The 17459-nt window shown below is 43.0% G+C and overlaps 1 protein-coding gene across 15 annotated transcripts in view; it reads left to right on the top strand.

The window, feature by feature from the left end:
• Positions 1 to 17459, top strand: part of WDFY4 (WDFY family member 4) — a 271485-nt gene that overhangs the window by 29609 nt on the left and 224417 nt on the right. For 14 of the 15 annotated variants that reach the window (XM_016142861.2, XM_036223477.1, XM_036223475.1 and 11 more), the window contains 7 exons: positions 820 to 954; positions 3263 to 3452; positions 5552 to 5741; positions 7533 to 7690; positions 9266 to 9718; positions 11893 to 11997; positions 13420 to 13610. In XM_016142861.2, the coding sequence (XP_015998347.2) occupies positions 820 to 954; positions 3263 to 3452; positions 5552 to 5741; positions 7533 to 7690; positions 9266 to 9718; positions 11893 to 11997; positions 13420 to 13610 (1422 nt within the window). Of the gene's footprint in view, positions 1 to 819; positions 955 to 3262; positions 3453 to 5551; positions 5742 to 7532; positions 7691 to 9265; positions 9719 to 11892; positions 11998 to 13419; positions 13611 to 17459 lie in introns of those variants that run through there. The other variant, XM_016142869.2, reaches the window with a different exon arrangement.

Here is a 17459-nt window from a genome sequence, read left to right as displayed (position 1 = left end):
GAACATGGACTTTTGGGTCTGAAATTCTGGTTTGAATGCTGCCTTTTCAGCTGACAAGCTATGTCTATCTAACCTTCAGCAAATTGCTTTACCTCTCTGTGACTTTGTCATCTTGCTAATTTTAGAATTGGGAATACTAATGCCTCGGGTACAGGGTTAATGTGTGTGTTAGCACACACACGTGCTGAGACTGCAGCTACAGAAATGCTGGTGAAGCTGTAGGCAGGGCCCATGAAAGAAAGGCCTCTGGGAGCTCCATGCTCAGGCTGGTCTGCTCTCTGCCAGCTTCCTTCTCTCCTCTGTCTGGTAGCTCTGGTTATCTGTCTTCACCTATAGAGTCGTTTTGGTCATATGAGGTTTTAGATCTGAACAGGTCCTTCATTCAGTTGTTTGCATTCGATATCAACCACCCCCTCCTGACTGAGTTTCCATTTCCTTAATCAAGAGGCAACCTACCAAAGTCAGTTATGTGATCATCTAGGAAAGCCCTTGTTTTCCTCTCTGTACCAGTCCCTCCCTCCATCCCTCCCTTTCTCCCTTCCTCCCTCTTTTCCTTCCTATTATCTATCTTATAAAAGATAGTGTTCATGGAGCACACATCGTACACTTTATATAAACTTTATCTTCGCGGTCACCCTGGGTAGGTCCTATGATTATCTCCATTCTTACTAGAGAATGCGTTGCCCAGAGAGAGGAGGTGACTTACCTACATTCTCAGCTACAATGGCCACACAGGCCAAAAGCATGGGTCTAGGTCTGGAGCAGTGTGGTGCTGGCTGTGTGGCCATGGGTCACCTCATGTCTGCTCTTCCTTTGTAGGAGACACTGGGAAAAGTCGCTGAATCTGGGCTCCCCACCCTGCTCCTGCAGTGCCTTTACCTCTTCTTTGTCTTTCCTCTGGAAAAGGATGAGGTTTTTGAGAATGATGTTCAAGTTCAGAGGATGTTTGTGCAGGTGAGTAAGAAGAGGGGCTGGACACCTCTGGGCCAAGACCGTGCTCTGCTCCTCAGAGATGCTCTCATCTTCCTTGGCCCTAATGCTGAAGCTCCTCTGTTCTCTAGGGCCCAGCTCACTCCTCTGTCTCCATGTTCAACAAGTGCTGAGAATTCTGTGCATTTGGAAAGCAGATTTTCTTCTTCTCTTTCTATCTCATTGTATCTCTGTATCAATATTCCTCTTGTTCTCTCCCAGAAAGGTGCATTCCTTCTCCACTTGGCTCTACCAGCTTTTTCTCCAGTCTGCATCCCCGAGTCTTGTCCACCCTCTTCAGCATCTGGAAATTCCTCTCCTTGGCCACTTCTCCTGAGAACAAGCATGCTGACCCCATTTTCATAACTGTAGCCAATGTTTTCTAAATACTTGTATGCACCCACTCTGTGCCATGGCCGCACATCTGTCACCTCTAAGAGCCCTCTTGTTCATCTCAGAATGTGTGTAGTATTGTGGTCTAGATTCTATACAAACTAAGGTACAGCGAGTTAACATAAGCCCAGGGTCACAGAGGTAGTGGGTGGGTGGGGGACTGTTTAGGTAGGAACTCTGGGAATCTGGCACCTGAGTCAACTTGCAGTCAGGCTTTTAACTACTTAGTGATGTCACCTCCTTCCCTCAGAGGCCATCTCAGGCCACTGAGCACCAAATGTGATTTATTTTTGTCAGTCCTCCTCTCTCCTGTCCTTTCTCACTACCAGAAACAGCTCTTAACATTATTTCTCATCTTCTTTCCCTGCCTGCTTACTGACAGGTTTCGCTTTCCCAGCTCCTTGGAGGCTGCAATCTCTAGGAAAACAACTTCTGCCAGTCTCTGGCCTTGGGGGCTGAAGGGAGGGTGAGGTGGATTGTGTGTCTTACTCATGTTTGTTGCCCAGGTCCCAAGCAGTATCTCACTCAGAGCAGATACTGAGGATTATTTGGGAATTTTCAAATGCAGCTATCCATTGAACATTCATGTTCCCTTTAATATCCATTTCAGACTAATTCTTGAGCCAGAAACATCATTACCAGAAGGTATTTCACAAGTTCTTGTGGATTCTACTTATGGTGGGTTATCTCCTAAGCTGCTTTTGTTGGGCTCTTAGGCCTCATTTACCTGTATATAACCATATTCCAAGTGGGCACTTTAACAAGTCTTTGTTGTGTGGCTTTTATGGGACTTGCAGGGAGCGAGTGCAACCCAGCCTTCACAATTTTCTCCATGGATGAACAGAATACACACCACTGTGATAAACCATGTCTGCATTCCTCAGGGTTTTCCTTAGTTCATTCCACAAAAATATAAATTTCCTCCTGGGTATGACTCTTTGCCAGACTGACGGTTCCTGCAGCAAGCACAGTCCCTTCTTTTGTGTAAATAACAGAAAGAAGATGCAGAAGTCCAACAGGGGGACAGTCACATGAATAAATAAGTGATGCCTAATTTTTTAAGTGCTGTGAAGGAAAGGTCAAAGGTGTGCTGGGAAATAAGCTTAGGCAACTGACTTCTAGTAGAGCATAAAGGAGGCTGTTCTGAGGAAATGACATCGAACCAGAATTGAAGGTTGAGGTGGAGGTGCAATAGGGGAGAAGAGGGGTGCTCAGCAAAAATGGTCATCCAAGCAAAGGGTTGCATGAGCACACTCACCTGCAGAGATTTGCCCAGTTTGGACTCATGTGGAAGGAGATCCAATTAGATTGCCAAGAGCCAAAGAAAGAAGAGGCAGGGCGAGTCCCCACTGAACTCTGCGTGCCATGATTCACTCTAAGTGGATAGACAGTATCTGAAGTCCATAGGGAGACTGAATTGGCAGGGACAAGGGCCGTGGTTACGAGGTTATGGAACAATGCTTATGATCTTACGGAGAAGTAGAGTTTGAGTGCTACAGGAGCACATCTTTCTTTTTAAATAACACTGGGTCCTGTTAATTCTGTATTTTAATGGTTGATGCCATTTCCCCAGCATTTCTATATAAAAAGACAACTTCTAAGCCAAAAATTTTGTTATTATGACTTGGAAAGGAAAACTACTGCTTCTATGAGGATTATAGGTTCAGACTTAATTCCCAGGCCCCATCATGCTTTTCTAGGTGGCATGATTGACCGTGCTGGCCTGGGGCAGAGGGTGCCCACAGAACCCATCCTTTGTGCTAATGCATGCCCACTGGTGCTCTGGAAAAACAAGGAACAAACTCACTTCTTGAAGGAGGCTTCCTGACCAAAGTTTTCTTAGTTTCCTCCCTTCTTCCCTCCTTCTTCCACTTCCTTTCTCTGTCTTTTTTTTTTTCAGATGTTGCTCAATATTTGCAGTGAGTCTCAGGGGCTGGAAGGACTTCTCTCAGGGAATGAGCTCAAATCTTTAGTGATTGCCACAACCTGTCTTCAGGAGCAAAGCTGTTGCTTTTGGAAGGAGCCTACCTTCTGTGTGCTGAGGGCAATCTCCAGGGCTCAGAATCTCAGCATCATCCAATACCTGCAAAGTAGGTCCTCAGGGGACAGGGGGTAGGCTGTGGGCCCACTTTCTACAACGAGACCCTGGAATCCTCTTGCAGCCTCAGGATAGATTTCTGAGACCAAAAAAGAGCTGGACAAACAAGGTTTTCATTGATGCCCATCTATGCCTAGTAGATGACCCTTACTGCTTGATTCCATTCATGAAAGTGCTTTTATTGTCCATTTTGGTATTCCATTGGAGGAGAGAGGGACAGAAAAACTTATTTACTGTCCACATATTGTCAAGAAGACACTGCATTGGGTCTATTTGTATGTTATCTCATTTGTTTCTTTGAGATAGATATTAATGATTAATGCCATTTACAATGGGGAAAACAGAAATGAGGAGTTGCTGAAGAATTTTCCAAGGCTCACCAGCTACCGAAGAAGAGAATCAAAATTTAAACCTGTAGATACCTAGTTCCAGTGCCTTAGATTCTGCTCTAGGTGGTATGTTTAGGGGTTAAGGCCATTGATTCTAGAACCAGACAGCCAAGATGTGGACTCCTGTTCTGTCCTCATAGTTGAATGACCACTTGGGTGCCTTGGTTCTTTCACTTGTAAAATGAGGATAATAATCCCACTGATCTCATTGGATTGTTGTGACGCTCCCTTAGCATCGTCTGCCTCCTCTTGAAAAACCAGATAATGCTGGGAAAGCACAGACACCACATTGGCTCACAGAATCTCAGCAAAGTGTATTAGCCTCCTCGTAGAGCTGGGAGGGAAGCTCTGCATGGCTAACTCCAAGGGAAACATTTTAACAAAGGTTTACTTCCACTGACCTCACCCACCATGTGTCATTTTCTCAGCTCCACAAGCTGAAGTGCTTCTTGGGAGTATAGCTTTCCAACCCTTGGGCTGACCCCAAGGTACGGGAACTTTTAGGGAGTGGCCTGCCAGTGTGACCTGCTCATTTTCAAACACTTGATGTGATCTGTCTGCTTTCTGGGACCTCCTGTAACAAAGAACATCAGCCAGTGAGAGCTGGGAGAACTCAAGCCCACTCTCTTACCGTAAGTGAGTCTAGGATATAATGGCAGCCCCAGTTTAGGGATTCAAAACACCCAGTGAGGCCAGGGACTGGAGGAAATGGTCTAGGGCTGAGCTGGGTCTGAGGTGCTTAGCAGCCCAGGCACCCCAACTCCCATAGGTTAGAGTTGGAGACTCCTGAAAAAAGGCTGCATTCATTGGTGGTGAGTGTTCCTCACTTATTGTTACTCTCAACTGGAAAAGAAAAATTCTGCCTCAGCAAGGAGCACTGTACTCCCTTAGGGGAATGGGTAGTTTCCATGGGCATATAGGCTGAGGAGAAAGTCGGTAAGTAAGGGATGGCCTGGTGATTACCTGTCAGGCTCTCAACTCTTGGGTCTGCTCTGCCCAGCACACAGACTTTCTGGTGCATCTGAGGGACTGAGCATGTGTTATCTTAAGTACTTGGTAGGCAATTCTCCTGACTTTCTCAGCACTCAGAAGAGGCTTTTTTCAATGAAAGAGCCCTAACAACAGGGATTAATCAAAATGCAAATCCAATGACATCTCTTTTGACTCAAATCTTTCCTGCCTTCCCACAACTGTGGAGTAACCAGAATGGCCAGGCATCACAGGGCCCAGCTCTCCTCCCCCTCCATTGTGGTCCACACTTCTGGGCTCCAACCTCCTCATTCTTTTTGGTCTCCCCTTATCACATACTTATATATCCCTCCCTGCACTTTTCATTGAGCTAATATCTGCTCATTTGCAGTGTTGCTTCCTTAAGGCCTTCTGCAATACTCTAGCCTTGGGTCTTGCATCTCCTTACCTAATGGATTTAGGCCCTTTCACATTCTGAGAATTAGGAGTGGAGGGCTAAGAAACTTTCTTTTCCTATTTTGCCTGTTCTCCTTTTGGGTCTGCAGAATGTGGCTCTCAAGCTGGAGCTTTCCGTGGGGGAGTCTTCTTGATCCAAGAGGCAAAAGAAAAATGTTTTGGATTAATTCTCATTCACATCTTGATGTATAGTTTAAAGGGGGGTGGGGAGGGAATGACTGGCAGAAAAGTTAGTGCTTCTGAGGAGACGGTGGTGTGTTTTGTTTTTCTCCTGTAGCCATGGATTGTATCAAGATCTCACTCCAGAACCTCTCCAGGCTTGCAGACTCTCTTTCTGCCCCTGAACTGAGCGAGGCTGTGAGCCTCATCTTGGGCTTTGTGAAGGACTCCTACCTTGTCTCCTCGGCTCTGCTCCTGGAATTTGAGAATGGGGAGGGTTACCCTCTGCTACTCAAAGTGTTGCTCCGGTAAGTGGCTGTACTTGGTGCAGGAGAAACCACCAAACCTAGGTCCTCAGAATCATTTGGGGCACTTTGGAAAAAGGCAGATATTGAGACTTCTCAGAGTGTCTTCTGAAATACAAATCTCTGTAGAGCATGGCCAGAGAGAGTTTTATTGCAAAAGTGATTCGATGTGCAGCGGATTTGAGAGCCACTTCCTCAGAGAACCAGTGAATGATTGTTATAATAGTTTTACCAATTCTTTATGGTGGTATGTATCACTTATATACCTGTGGGCCTGACAAACAACTGTCAGAACCCCTAGGACTATGCTGGAGGGCTTTGTGGGGCTGCTGTAACTAGCTCTGCCTAAATGCTTGGGGACTGGAAGTGCTAAAGAATTAGCAACCCTTAGGACCAGCCCTCAAGCAATGACTGGAAGAATCTGATAAATACCTAGCAAAGTTGCCCATTGTGGAAATATGTGGGCTCTATTCTGTCTCCCAGAGTCCCCAAGAGGATTAAGCTTCCATGGACCAATGAGGAACTTGCTTGATAATACTCTGTACTGGCTTTCTTCCTTTCCCTGTTGCACAGCGCCTCTTCCCTACTGGTATTTTGGGATCAGCTCTCAAACTACTTTTCTGCAAATCCTTGACCCATGGGAAACCCAAATAAAGATACCTTTCAGCTGGGTCGAGAGTAATTCCTCTGCTCTGACTTGGCAGGGATTGGATACGCCAAGAGTTGGAAATCAAAGAAATTCCTTGATTTTCCAAAATCTTCCACTGATATTAGGAAAGCTGCCTAAGAGCAAGACCACATATATTTCCTGGGCTTTGCTGAGAATATGAAAAGCCTTTCTCCTCTGTGGGGTGCAGCTTACTCTGTGTTTTATAGGCTTCACTAGAATTAGGCTTCCAGTATAGAGGGGTGACTTGGATGAGGAGGCTGAAGTCTCTCAGTCCAGAGTCTCCAAAAGGGTGTGATTAAATGACAACCCTGAGGGCCTTCTTCCAAAGGGACATAACAATTAATGTCCTTATGGGGATGTCACATTTTATATTAGTCTGAACCATGACCAACTGGCTCCTGCTACCATAGAGATCTATGTCATAGCAGTTCTAGAACCTCTTTTATTTAATATTATTATTAAATGGGGCTTGGCTTTCCCCAGACTTCTTGTGGGAGGAAGGAAGTAGGAAATTAGCCCATTCTAGGGAGTGTCAGGAAGGATCCATTGCAGCTCATTGATTTTCCTTTCTACTTTAATTGAAGTCACATTGCCAACACTTTTACTCTCGACATGGCAGAGTTGTAATAAGACTTGAGAGACCCTTCTCCACAAGAAGAGCAAAGTAGTCCACCTACAAATAAGTAGCTAAAAACAAAAACAATACTCTATCTTGAAATAAGCATAAAAATGTCTAATAAAGTTCGATTATTTCCCATAATGTTTCATTTTTTTGCTCTTGGGAAATGCTAAATCTCTTATTTTGGGGGTGCTCCTTTGCTGTTGGTGCCTGAAGTGCATGCCTTTTGTGGGGCCAAGCCACGGAAAGTACCTTCTTGTGAGCCAATGCTATTGCTCTTCCCATCTTTCTCTGCATGTTTAAATCTAAGCCTGACTTTTGAAAATAGAGTGACTTTTACTCTGGGCACTCCTCTTGCCTTTTACTGCTGATTTGGTGGATACCTTTGGGATCTTCTCCAGCACCTTAATATGTATCACCTCTGCATCCCAGTGAGGAGCACCATAAGCAAACATGGCTGCTCTGTCCAAGAAGTCCAGGGAGCTGGCCTCATGTATCCCTGCAGGTACGAAGGGCTGACCCAGAGCGAAGTGGACTCTCACCTGGAGGAGCTCTTCGATCTGGTGGTGTGGCTGACAACCTGTGGGAAGTCAGAACTGAAGGTGTTTGACAGTATTACTTACCCTCAACTTGAAGGCTTCAAGTTCCATCATGAGGCTTCTGGTGAGTTATTTTGTGTCTCTGGCTGCCTGGCAGCAGTTGAAGCTATGCTCTGACAAAGCTATATAGGTCTTTCTCTGATTCTTTGTGAGGAAACAAATATTTGGCACATGTCAGGGACACAATGGATTTAAAATCTCTCCCTTAAAGGTTTTTCTAAATGTTTTGGGTAGGACTGAGAGGAAATCTTTGATTAATACAGGCAAAAACTTGAATAATGAAGGGAGCCTCTGATCTCCGCTGCCACCTCTGGTGTGACTTACTCTGTGACATTTGGTTACATAATGGGGACTGGTGACCCTGAAACAGTCACCCAGGCTCAGAGTCAGTGCCTCCTCAGTTCTCTAAGATTTGACCGACTGACTGACTGACTGACTGACTGATTGATTGATTGATAAATTCGATCAGCATTCACTGGTGCTTTCTGTGCAGCAGACGCTCTGCCCCATCCTGAGCACCAGTGTGAACAGGCCCGGGGTTTGCTTCCTCCAAATTCTCTGTGGAGACTGTCACACGTACACAGAACAATAATCTGCTCCATAACTGACTGATAAATGCATTAGGCACAGTGGTGACAAGAGGCGGGTGTCTGAATTAGTCAAGAAATCCTGCATAGAGCATGAGGTTTCAAAGCTAAATGTGGGTTGTCCAGGTACAAAGGAAGGGGCAGAAGTTTAAAGCCAGAAAGTACAGACTAGGGAAAGAAATGGTGACCGGAAACATCTGGGTGAGCCTGGGGAAATGGGCACAGAGACCTTCACAGACCAGAGTACTGAGGCTGCAGAGCTTGGGGTTAGTATAGGAAAAGACATTGGATGAGACTCCAGCAGGCTCACAAGGAAGTGTCTGGATCAAAGTGGATCAAAGAGAAGTTCTAGAAACATCTTTGGTGTCGAAAGCACAGAGGGCTGGAGGCAGGGAGCTTTCAGATGAAGCATCTCCTGGGCAAGAGAGAATAAAGTTTAACTTTCCAGTTGGAAAGAAAGGAGAAGGTGGTTTGGAAAGTGCCTTTATTTAACAACTTGTTTAGAAATAAAACTGACTTTGCTTAATAATCTTTCACATAATTTGATTTTAATTGATTGAAACCAATCTACCAGCCCAGTACTGCCCAATGGAAACATAATGTGAGCCACATTACCTTATTTTATTTTAAATGTTTTCATAGCCATATTAAAGAAAAGCAGCTTAAATTGTTTTTCATAATATGTTTTATTTAACTCAATTTATCCAAAATATTCCCATCTCAACATGGGGTCAATACAAATAATTGTTAATGATATAATTTTTTCATTATTTTCTTTGTGCTATGTCTCGAAAAGCTGGTGTGCATTCGACACTCATATATCATCTCGGTTGAGAGTGACATTTTGAGTACTCATTTATCTGCCACATCTTGGGCAATACGACTCTAGCCTTGCAGTTTGGGCAGTTGGATTTCTGGACTTCTGATAGACATTTACTTAACAGGTGTCAGAAAATAGAAACTGTAAATGGTATTTCTTAATGATAATGCAAACTTGTATTTCTAGGCATAGGCAGGAGAAATGACTTGCAAAATTATTCTTTCATCTTCAGGGGTGACTGTCAAGAATCTTCAAGCATTCCAAGTACTGCAGAATGTTTTCCACAAAGCCAGTAACTCTATTCTCTGCACAAAAGTCTTGCTGGCCATTAGAACCATGTGGTCCTGGAATGCCCGCAACTTCTTCCTGCTGGAGTGGACCTTGCAGCCCATCTCGCAGTTTGTGGAGATGGTACCACTGAAGCCGGCCCAAGTGCAGATACACTTTTTCCAGCTCCTGGAGGCCCTGGTGTTCGAGCTGCATTATGTGCCCCATGAGATTCTGGGGAAGGTGCAGCGCCTGATCAAGGAGAACCCTGAGCCACTCTGCACCCTTGTGGCGCTGCAGAGTGTCCTCAGGATAGCCAGTGCGGACCCACTCTTCACTGACATCTTCCGGGACTCGGGGCTCCTGGGCCTGCTGCTAGCCCAGCTGCGGAAGCACGCTAAGATCCTGAGGAAGTCAGGTGTGTAGGAGTGTCAGAGTAGGGGGAGGGAGAACAGGTTGGGAGTCAGTGTTAGCTGGGCCTGGTCTGCAAGTCTGCCCTGCCGCCCACCAACATAACCGAGAAAGTGAGCGTGCACATGTCACCTAGTGCCATGAGGGCCAGAAAAGGTATCCCTGGGGCACATGACTTCATGGAGCAGCAGCCTCCCTATTTGTATAACTGACCTGATCTTTCCCATGAAGGAATAAGGAGGATGGGTGTAACTTTAAACAGACTCATGGGGCTAACGCCTGCCCATGAATTCTCAGCTTTCAGAGGTCTTTTTCACTAAATATTGTCTGAATATTTAGATAGGGAGATAGCAGAGGGAAGGACAGGTCCTCAGTAATTCAAAGGGGAAGGAAAATCAGAGAGGCTTAGGGCTCGTGTTGGGGACCTGTCTAGGTTAGCTGGGTTATGGCTAACTTGCTCACTCAGTGTTGTTAGGCTCAATGGTATTCCGCTTGGAGCAGAGGTCATTGCTACCCGGCTTGTCCCTTTAAGTCTTGTGTGTACTTTGCTGAGCTGTGCACCCGTGGCTCCTTGGCATCATCCTCTCATTCCTGCCTCAGCCCTTACACTCTGGACTCTTAACATTATCAACCTCTGCTCCTCCCATGAGACTTCAGGGTCCTTCTTTCCAGTCCAGAGTACACTCAGGAGTGATATCCTGGACTCTGTTGGGGCCACTTTATGGGGTTATCTGCAATGCCCACCTCTACCAACTTTCAAACAGGAATTGGTGTGAAAACTCCTTTCAGATCCTCACAGCTTTCCCTCAATCTGTTTATACTTGCCCCTCTAGGATTTCAGCCTGGAGGGACATCGAGACACAGGAAGCCATATATATACGTATGTATGTATATGCATACATACATATCTATATATACATATACATACATACACACATATGTATGCATACATACATACATACATATATACATATATATGTGTGTGTGTATATATATATGTACATATATACGTGTGTGTGTGTGTGTATCATAGAGCTGTTGTGAGAATTCAACAAAGAAATATCTGAAAATGACCCATTGTTGTGTTTAGTGCATAAGTGTTCAAGAAACATTGGTCATCTTATCCCTATAGGCTTTGTGCTACCTCATGGGAGACTGAGATAAACTTGCAAGGAGGAGCTCTTACATACTTTTTGGGGTTCAGGAAGTACCCATGCTTCCCTGGGAGTGTCAGGGCTAAGGATAAGGCACTCCCATCTTAGCATAGCTGGGCCCTGGGTCAGGCCTTGGAGTGTCTTTTGCGTGTTCTTCTTTCGAGTGCTCTTTCCACAGTCTTTTTGTCTAACTCTGTGTTATCTTAACTGTGTATTGTTTTTCAGCAGCCTGACATTGAATTTGCTCTTAAACTCAATCCCAGACCTATGACCAATCCCAGGAGAATTTGAACTTTTTTTCGTGAGCTGATGTATCCAATCTTACTTTATGCTTTCTATTGTTAGGTGTTTCTTGTTGTTTCTTAGATATTTGTCTCCCAGTTAATAAACTCTACCTTTACTCACTCATTCATTCATTCCCCCAACTATGTATTGAATTTCCCTCTCATGTCAGGTATTTTACGGCACTAGGGATTCAATGCTGAACACACAGACCTGGTTTGCCCTCATGGATCTAATGGGGACATCTATCTACCCCAGAATCTCTCAGGCATCTTCATGCCTATGGTGTGAGCTGGCAATTCTCCCTCCCTGGCAGGAATGGCAAACTATACAAGTGTCCAAACGATACTCAAGAAGGCAGGGCTTCAGAGATTATGCAGGATAGTGGTTCTCCAAGAGGCGTCCTCAGATCTGCCTCATCAGCATCATTTGGAAACTTGTTAGAAATGCAATTATAAGAACTTACCCAGGACCTCCTAAGTCTGAAACTCTGGGGAAAGGGCTCAGCTTCTGGATTTTAACGGTGAGCCCTTCAGAAGATTTTGATGTGCCCAAGTTGAAGAACTATTGCTCTAAGGGGCGGTAGAGTTACATCTTAGAAAATTGGGATGCATACTCCCTTATAATAGAAGCATTACCTTCCCATTTCCATAACAAGATAGAAAACTAATGGAATCAGAGATTTAGGATCATACCATATGCACTTAATTGTTGTTGTTGTTTTATTGTTTTTAAAATATGGCAGGAAGCAAAGAGTCCACCCCCAGTGTTCAGGATCCAGAAAGGGAATTGACCTGTGTGATGCTGAAAACTGTAGTCACACTTCTGAAAGGCTCAGTACGGAATGCGGGTAAGGATGGCACCAAATTTGTCTTGTCACTGCTTGGTAAACAGTAATTATTTTCAGTGATTTATTTCAAAGTTCAAAGGTTATATCCAAGGAATGACCAGCACTAATGTGTGGTTAATGTCCATTTGCTGGTTGATGTTCAATGATCATCAGTAAATTGGTAGATGCCTCAGTTGACACCTTTTTCTTTGAAAGCTGCTAAATAAGGTTGGGAGGAAAGTTGTATTCTAAATTTATGAGACCGCAAAGCACCCCTCACCCCACACTTTAATGTGAAATCGGTTAAGATTCTGCTGCACTGACTAGATGCTTAAAAAAAAAATCTAACTAATAAAATACAAAGAAAGCTTGTCATTTTTAATTTGATATGCTTCCAGCCTATAATGGACTTAGCTCCAACATCCAAAAATTTTTTTTAGCTTTCTAGGACCATGCAGCTTTTTTTTTTTAAATGTGCATATAATATGCATTCATACATTTTATACTATGAAGCTTCAACAAAGTGACAGATACTTCAACAAAGTAACATCAGAGGGCTTGGTGATTTGGAGCATCTTTATCTGAAGCACTCACAGACCAATTATACCAAATGTGAATGATTATTTCCTGTGGCAGAGGGTCTCTAATGTTAGGTTATAAAAGGTTCCCTGGTGGTGCTGTTAAAATGTATATTCCTATAGATTTAATTAGAAGCAGGCCAAAGTAGAGCTCGGGAATCTACTGTTAAACAGACCTCCAAGATAATTTCCAATTAGGGAATATCTTATCCATAATTGGAGAACTCATACTTTATGGAATTGACCAGTCAAATCCACATTTGAACAATATAGTTTCTTCCCAGTTCTCATTCCACATGTGATTACTCCAAATATCAATCTTGATGAAAAAATTCTTAGGATTACTTTTAAACAAAAACATACCACAAGCCAAATTTCTTTAATTCCACATCCTCCACTTCCCAAGAAACTACCTAGGAATTAAATATATTATTAATTTCAATTATGGTTTGATTTCACTGAGAATTTTGGCAGAGAGAAGAGAGAGAATTGCCATCTGCCCTGGATTAGGAGTTATGTTGAAATAAAAGGCAGAAGTATATCCAGTTGCAATTTATATTTCTCAGATTTCTGTAAAAAAAAAAGGAAAAGAAAAAGACATTTTTCAAAAACAGAATTCTCACTGGAGAAGAAAGCATTTTTTCTTTTTAATTCTCAGCTCCACAGTTTCTCTTTTCCTCTTCTCATTTTAACCGTGGGTATGGAGTTTGAAAAACGTTTCTAATGGGCAGAAGAGACACATGAGAATGTAGCAAAAACAGACTAGGATATTGTAAGGAACTTTCAATTACAATTTCCTTGTTATTGAAACTAAGGTGCCGGGGTCCCCAGCACTCTAACCCCATACTGTCTCTCTGGTCTGCAGTTGTCCTGAAAGACCATGGCATGGTGCCCTTCATCAAGATCTTCCTGGACAATGAGTGGTACCGGGGAGCCTCACTCAGCATCTTGGAGCAACTCTCAGTCATAAACGCTGAGGAGTATATGAGCATCATTGTGGGTGCTTTGTGCTCATCCACTCAAGAGGAGCTGCAGCTGAAACTGGATCTCCTGAAGGTAATGTCCTCTTTGTGATGGGCTTTCCCATGGACATGTGGAGGGTGATTGGCATTGGCCCATGGATTCATTCATTCAGTTGGTCACCGTATTACACAGGTACGGCAGTACCAGCTGCAACGACAAATAAACCCCCACATCCTCAGTAGCCTGGCACATTAGGAGTTTCTTTCTGATGTACATACAGTCCAATCAATGATTGGAGGGGTATCATTCAGGAACAGCTGTCACCTGGGCAGCTAATCCAGCCAGTAAATAAAGAAATGAAGAAAATGGAGAATTGCACAGGGAATTTTTGTTTGGGTCTAGAACTGGCACATGTTAACTTCTGTCCAATTTTCTTTGGTCAGAACTCTGAATGAGACTCATCTTGGATTCAAAGGGTGCCAGAAAATGTATTCCCTGGCTGGGCACCTACCTCCCAGCAACACTGTAAACTAAGGGAGTGGAGCCTGAATCGGTGGCTGCCTTGTTTCCTTGTCCAGAATTCAGTGAGCATCTAGCAATGACCAGGTCTGATGCAGAATGCCTGGGACACAACATTGAGTGAGAAACAGCCCTTGTCATCTGGGAGCTGCCTTCCATGTTTGAGGAAGGTGCACAGAGAATATTTGAGCTGGGTAAAGAAAGCAAAGGGTAATCAAAGGCACTGGAAATGTGAATGACAGGGAGAAGTAAAACAAGGGTGTCACCTTTGGGCAACAAAGAGGAGTATATGTTTTTATTTTTGTAATATTTTTAGTAATCATCAAATTATCTTAAAACACTTGAAGATGAAAATAAGTATCATTGCCACCATCTCTTCTGCTTTATAGCTTTCACAATTTTGTTGCCGTTCCTGCTTTTTCATTCCTTTTGTCTTTGTGGGTTTATGCCTTAAAAAATTCCTTTTCTATTGTTACATGCTGTTTAAGAGAAGAGCAGATGTAAAGTCAAATATTTCCCAGGAAGCTGACTTTGGGACCGTGCACACATGTATGTGTAACATAGCCTCATATAAAATACACATTTATGTGTCATTAACATACCACACTTGAAAACTGGTGAATTAAAAAATAATACAAAATTACTCTGACTTCCAAAATTAAATCATTAACCTTACTTAGCCATGACCACCTTTGTACAAAACCATCTTAACATTTAGGGAATGGCGTTCAGTTTATTTTATCTACTTTATCATTCTGCAGAGCCAATGTCAGACACTGATGTAGCTATGTTACTGTCATCACATGATCTAAGCCTGCAGTGCTTGGTGTGGCAAAAGCATCACAAGAAGCTCATTTAAAAGTGGCATTATATCCATGACTATCATGTATTTCTTAAATGACAAGAACCGAAACAATGATTTAATTACAGTCCCCCTCCCCCCAACCCCCCAAAACCTGTGAAAGTGATTTATATGAAATACAAAAACAAAGTTAAATGTCTTTTGAAAGACTCTAGAGTCCCATAATTATGTGAAGTAAAGAGATTGAAGAAGGCATGTAAAGGAGATAGTCAGGGAGAGATATCAAGAATTAATGACAATTTATAGCTGGGAAGGACCTTAGCTTCATGTATGTGGTCCAGTCTTAATATTCCAATGGAGACAAGACTGGAGAGCTTCTAATACTAAATAGTGAAGTTGAGTTTGAACCTAAGACTAGTAACTTAAAATCTAGTGCTCCTTCGTCTTCATCATGCTGTTTGTTGCATTTTTTCCAACATGCCTATGTTCAGCTTGATTCACATTTGCCTTATTGTGATAAGGAACAAGAAAGGCATGGGCCAAGGCAGTCAGGACTCTGGTCCTTTACTGGGTAAATAATTGGAATCCCCATATATTTCTGACATTTTCATATTGAAAGCCAAATATACAGAGAGGAAGTTTTGATTTTACTTCGCTTGAGGAATATGAGTATTTCTGTGTTCATAGAAGAGAGCGCACTGCTTTGCTCATAGAAAGTTCATCTCGTTTACTGCTTTGCTCATAGAAAGTTCATCTCGTTTACTCTACAGCCCAGAGGCGCCTTATTGGAACGTCAGCCCTTGGGTAATAGGACTGAATTTCCAGAATTAGCAATGTAAAGCCATTATGTTGTTTTACAGATTCAATATCATTTCCAAATCACGCTATCAAGAGAGCATGTCAGGGATAAGCAGTGTAAGCTTATTTAACAATCATACCCTGTGTTCAATGTGCTGTCCTCTCCCTGGGTGCCAAGGCACTGCTGGGTGGTCAGGAAGGCATCTGGAGCTGCCATTGCTCTCCCAGGACCATGTCTGTCAACACACTGCTGCCCCAGTGGGTGGTGGGGAGGGATGGGGCCCAGGAGTCTGTTTCAGACTCAGCCACCACTGATCCATGTGAGCAAATAGCCAACATTTGCTGCAGTCTGATGTGGGATCTGCATTTCTTTTAAATCATCTTGGAACTTTAGTAACAAAGATGTAAAATTAGCTCTTTCTGGTTGGATCTCTCTTTTTAGAAGTTGAGAGTGAAATTTGTCTGAAACATGTCTGCAAAGTGGGTTAGGATGTAAGATGAGGGGAAAGTTATGGAATGGGGGAACCACAAAGACAGTACCCTCTGCCCCCCAGTAAAGGTTTACCATTTCTAAAGTGCATTCACATCATGGTGTCTCCCTCACTTCCCTTTGTGAGGCAGAATCAGCCAGCTGCTCTTGAGGAGAAAATCTCACCAGAAACACCCAATTTAGGGCAGTTGTTTCCAAAATCCAGAGGCAATTCCAAACCAATACAGAAGTACATGTGACTTCACCACCTAATTCTGGCAAACGATAACTGAGTTAAAGAATAATGTAAGCAAATGAATTTCCTCTCCACAGCCAGTGGGACCATGATTGGGTTATGTGCAAATTCAGATTGATTTGCTAATATACATTAAGCTGCTCAACTCTGAGCTTAATCATATTACCTCACCCGTCTTCCAGTATGACACATGGAAAATTATGAGGAATAACAAATAATAGAATGTGAAATAAATCCTGTTAGTCCTAACGTAGTTAGCGCTTTGCTGCAGACATTCATTTTATAGATTCAAGCTAGAGGAATACTAACTCAGAGAGATGACATGGTAACTGAGTTAAGGAGGAGAAAATGTGCTTAACACTGACCTTTTTTGAAATGTGTCAACCTTAGCCTGATTACTTTGACTTTAGCTCATTAAATTTACTCCTTTCTGAAGACTAGCCAGCCTAGGTGATGCATTATCATGCAAAGTTGAATGACAGTAATGGAGACCCTCCTCCTAGGCCCCTAGTTCCTGACAAATCGTTTCCTGAAGTAACATAATATTTATTTTTCTTTATGATAGAAATGTTTCTCTTTAGTTGCTATGAAATTAAGCCTTCGTAATTGGATTTTGAACTCTTTATTTTATGACTCTGCAAATATGAAATTAACCCCATCCCAAGAAATAATAGAGCAGTCTAAGTCCTAATGAGATTACCCCCATTTTAGATAATGACTCTGAATTTAATAAATCAAACAAAGCAACAATTAAGGACAGTCATCTCTTTCTCTTGCTCCCTCCCAACAGGAGGAGAAAAGAGCCATCTAGAAATTACAGGGAACAGACCCTCTGAGAGACACAGATGGTAAAGAAGATTATTATTGTGTTGCTTCTCTTTTTAAAATATTGGTTCTCAACACTTTGAATGATGGAGTCCTTTCAAGCAATATCTGTTGTCAACTTGGATAATGGGAAGGTGGTGTCTTGAGGGAAGAGGGGGTTTTTAGTGGCCGTCCAGAGCTCAGACAATTGTCTATAATTTGATCAGTTTTATTTTTTAATTATTTTCCCTTTTTGTTATTTGTTTTATTATGTGATAAACAGAAGTGCTTCAT

This window comes from Rousettus aegyptiacus, unplaced genomic scaffold, assembly GCF_014176215.1.
Source record: "Rousettus aegyptiacus isolate mRouAeg1 unplaced genomic scaffold, mRouAeg1.p scaffold_m13_p_6, whole genome shotgun sequence".
In the NCBI taxonomy this organism is placed as follows: Eukaryota; Metazoa; Chordata; class Mammalia; order Chiroptera; family Pteropodidae; genus Rousettus; species Rousettus aegyptiacus.
This window is presented reverse-complemented; position numbering and strand designations above follow the sequence as displayed.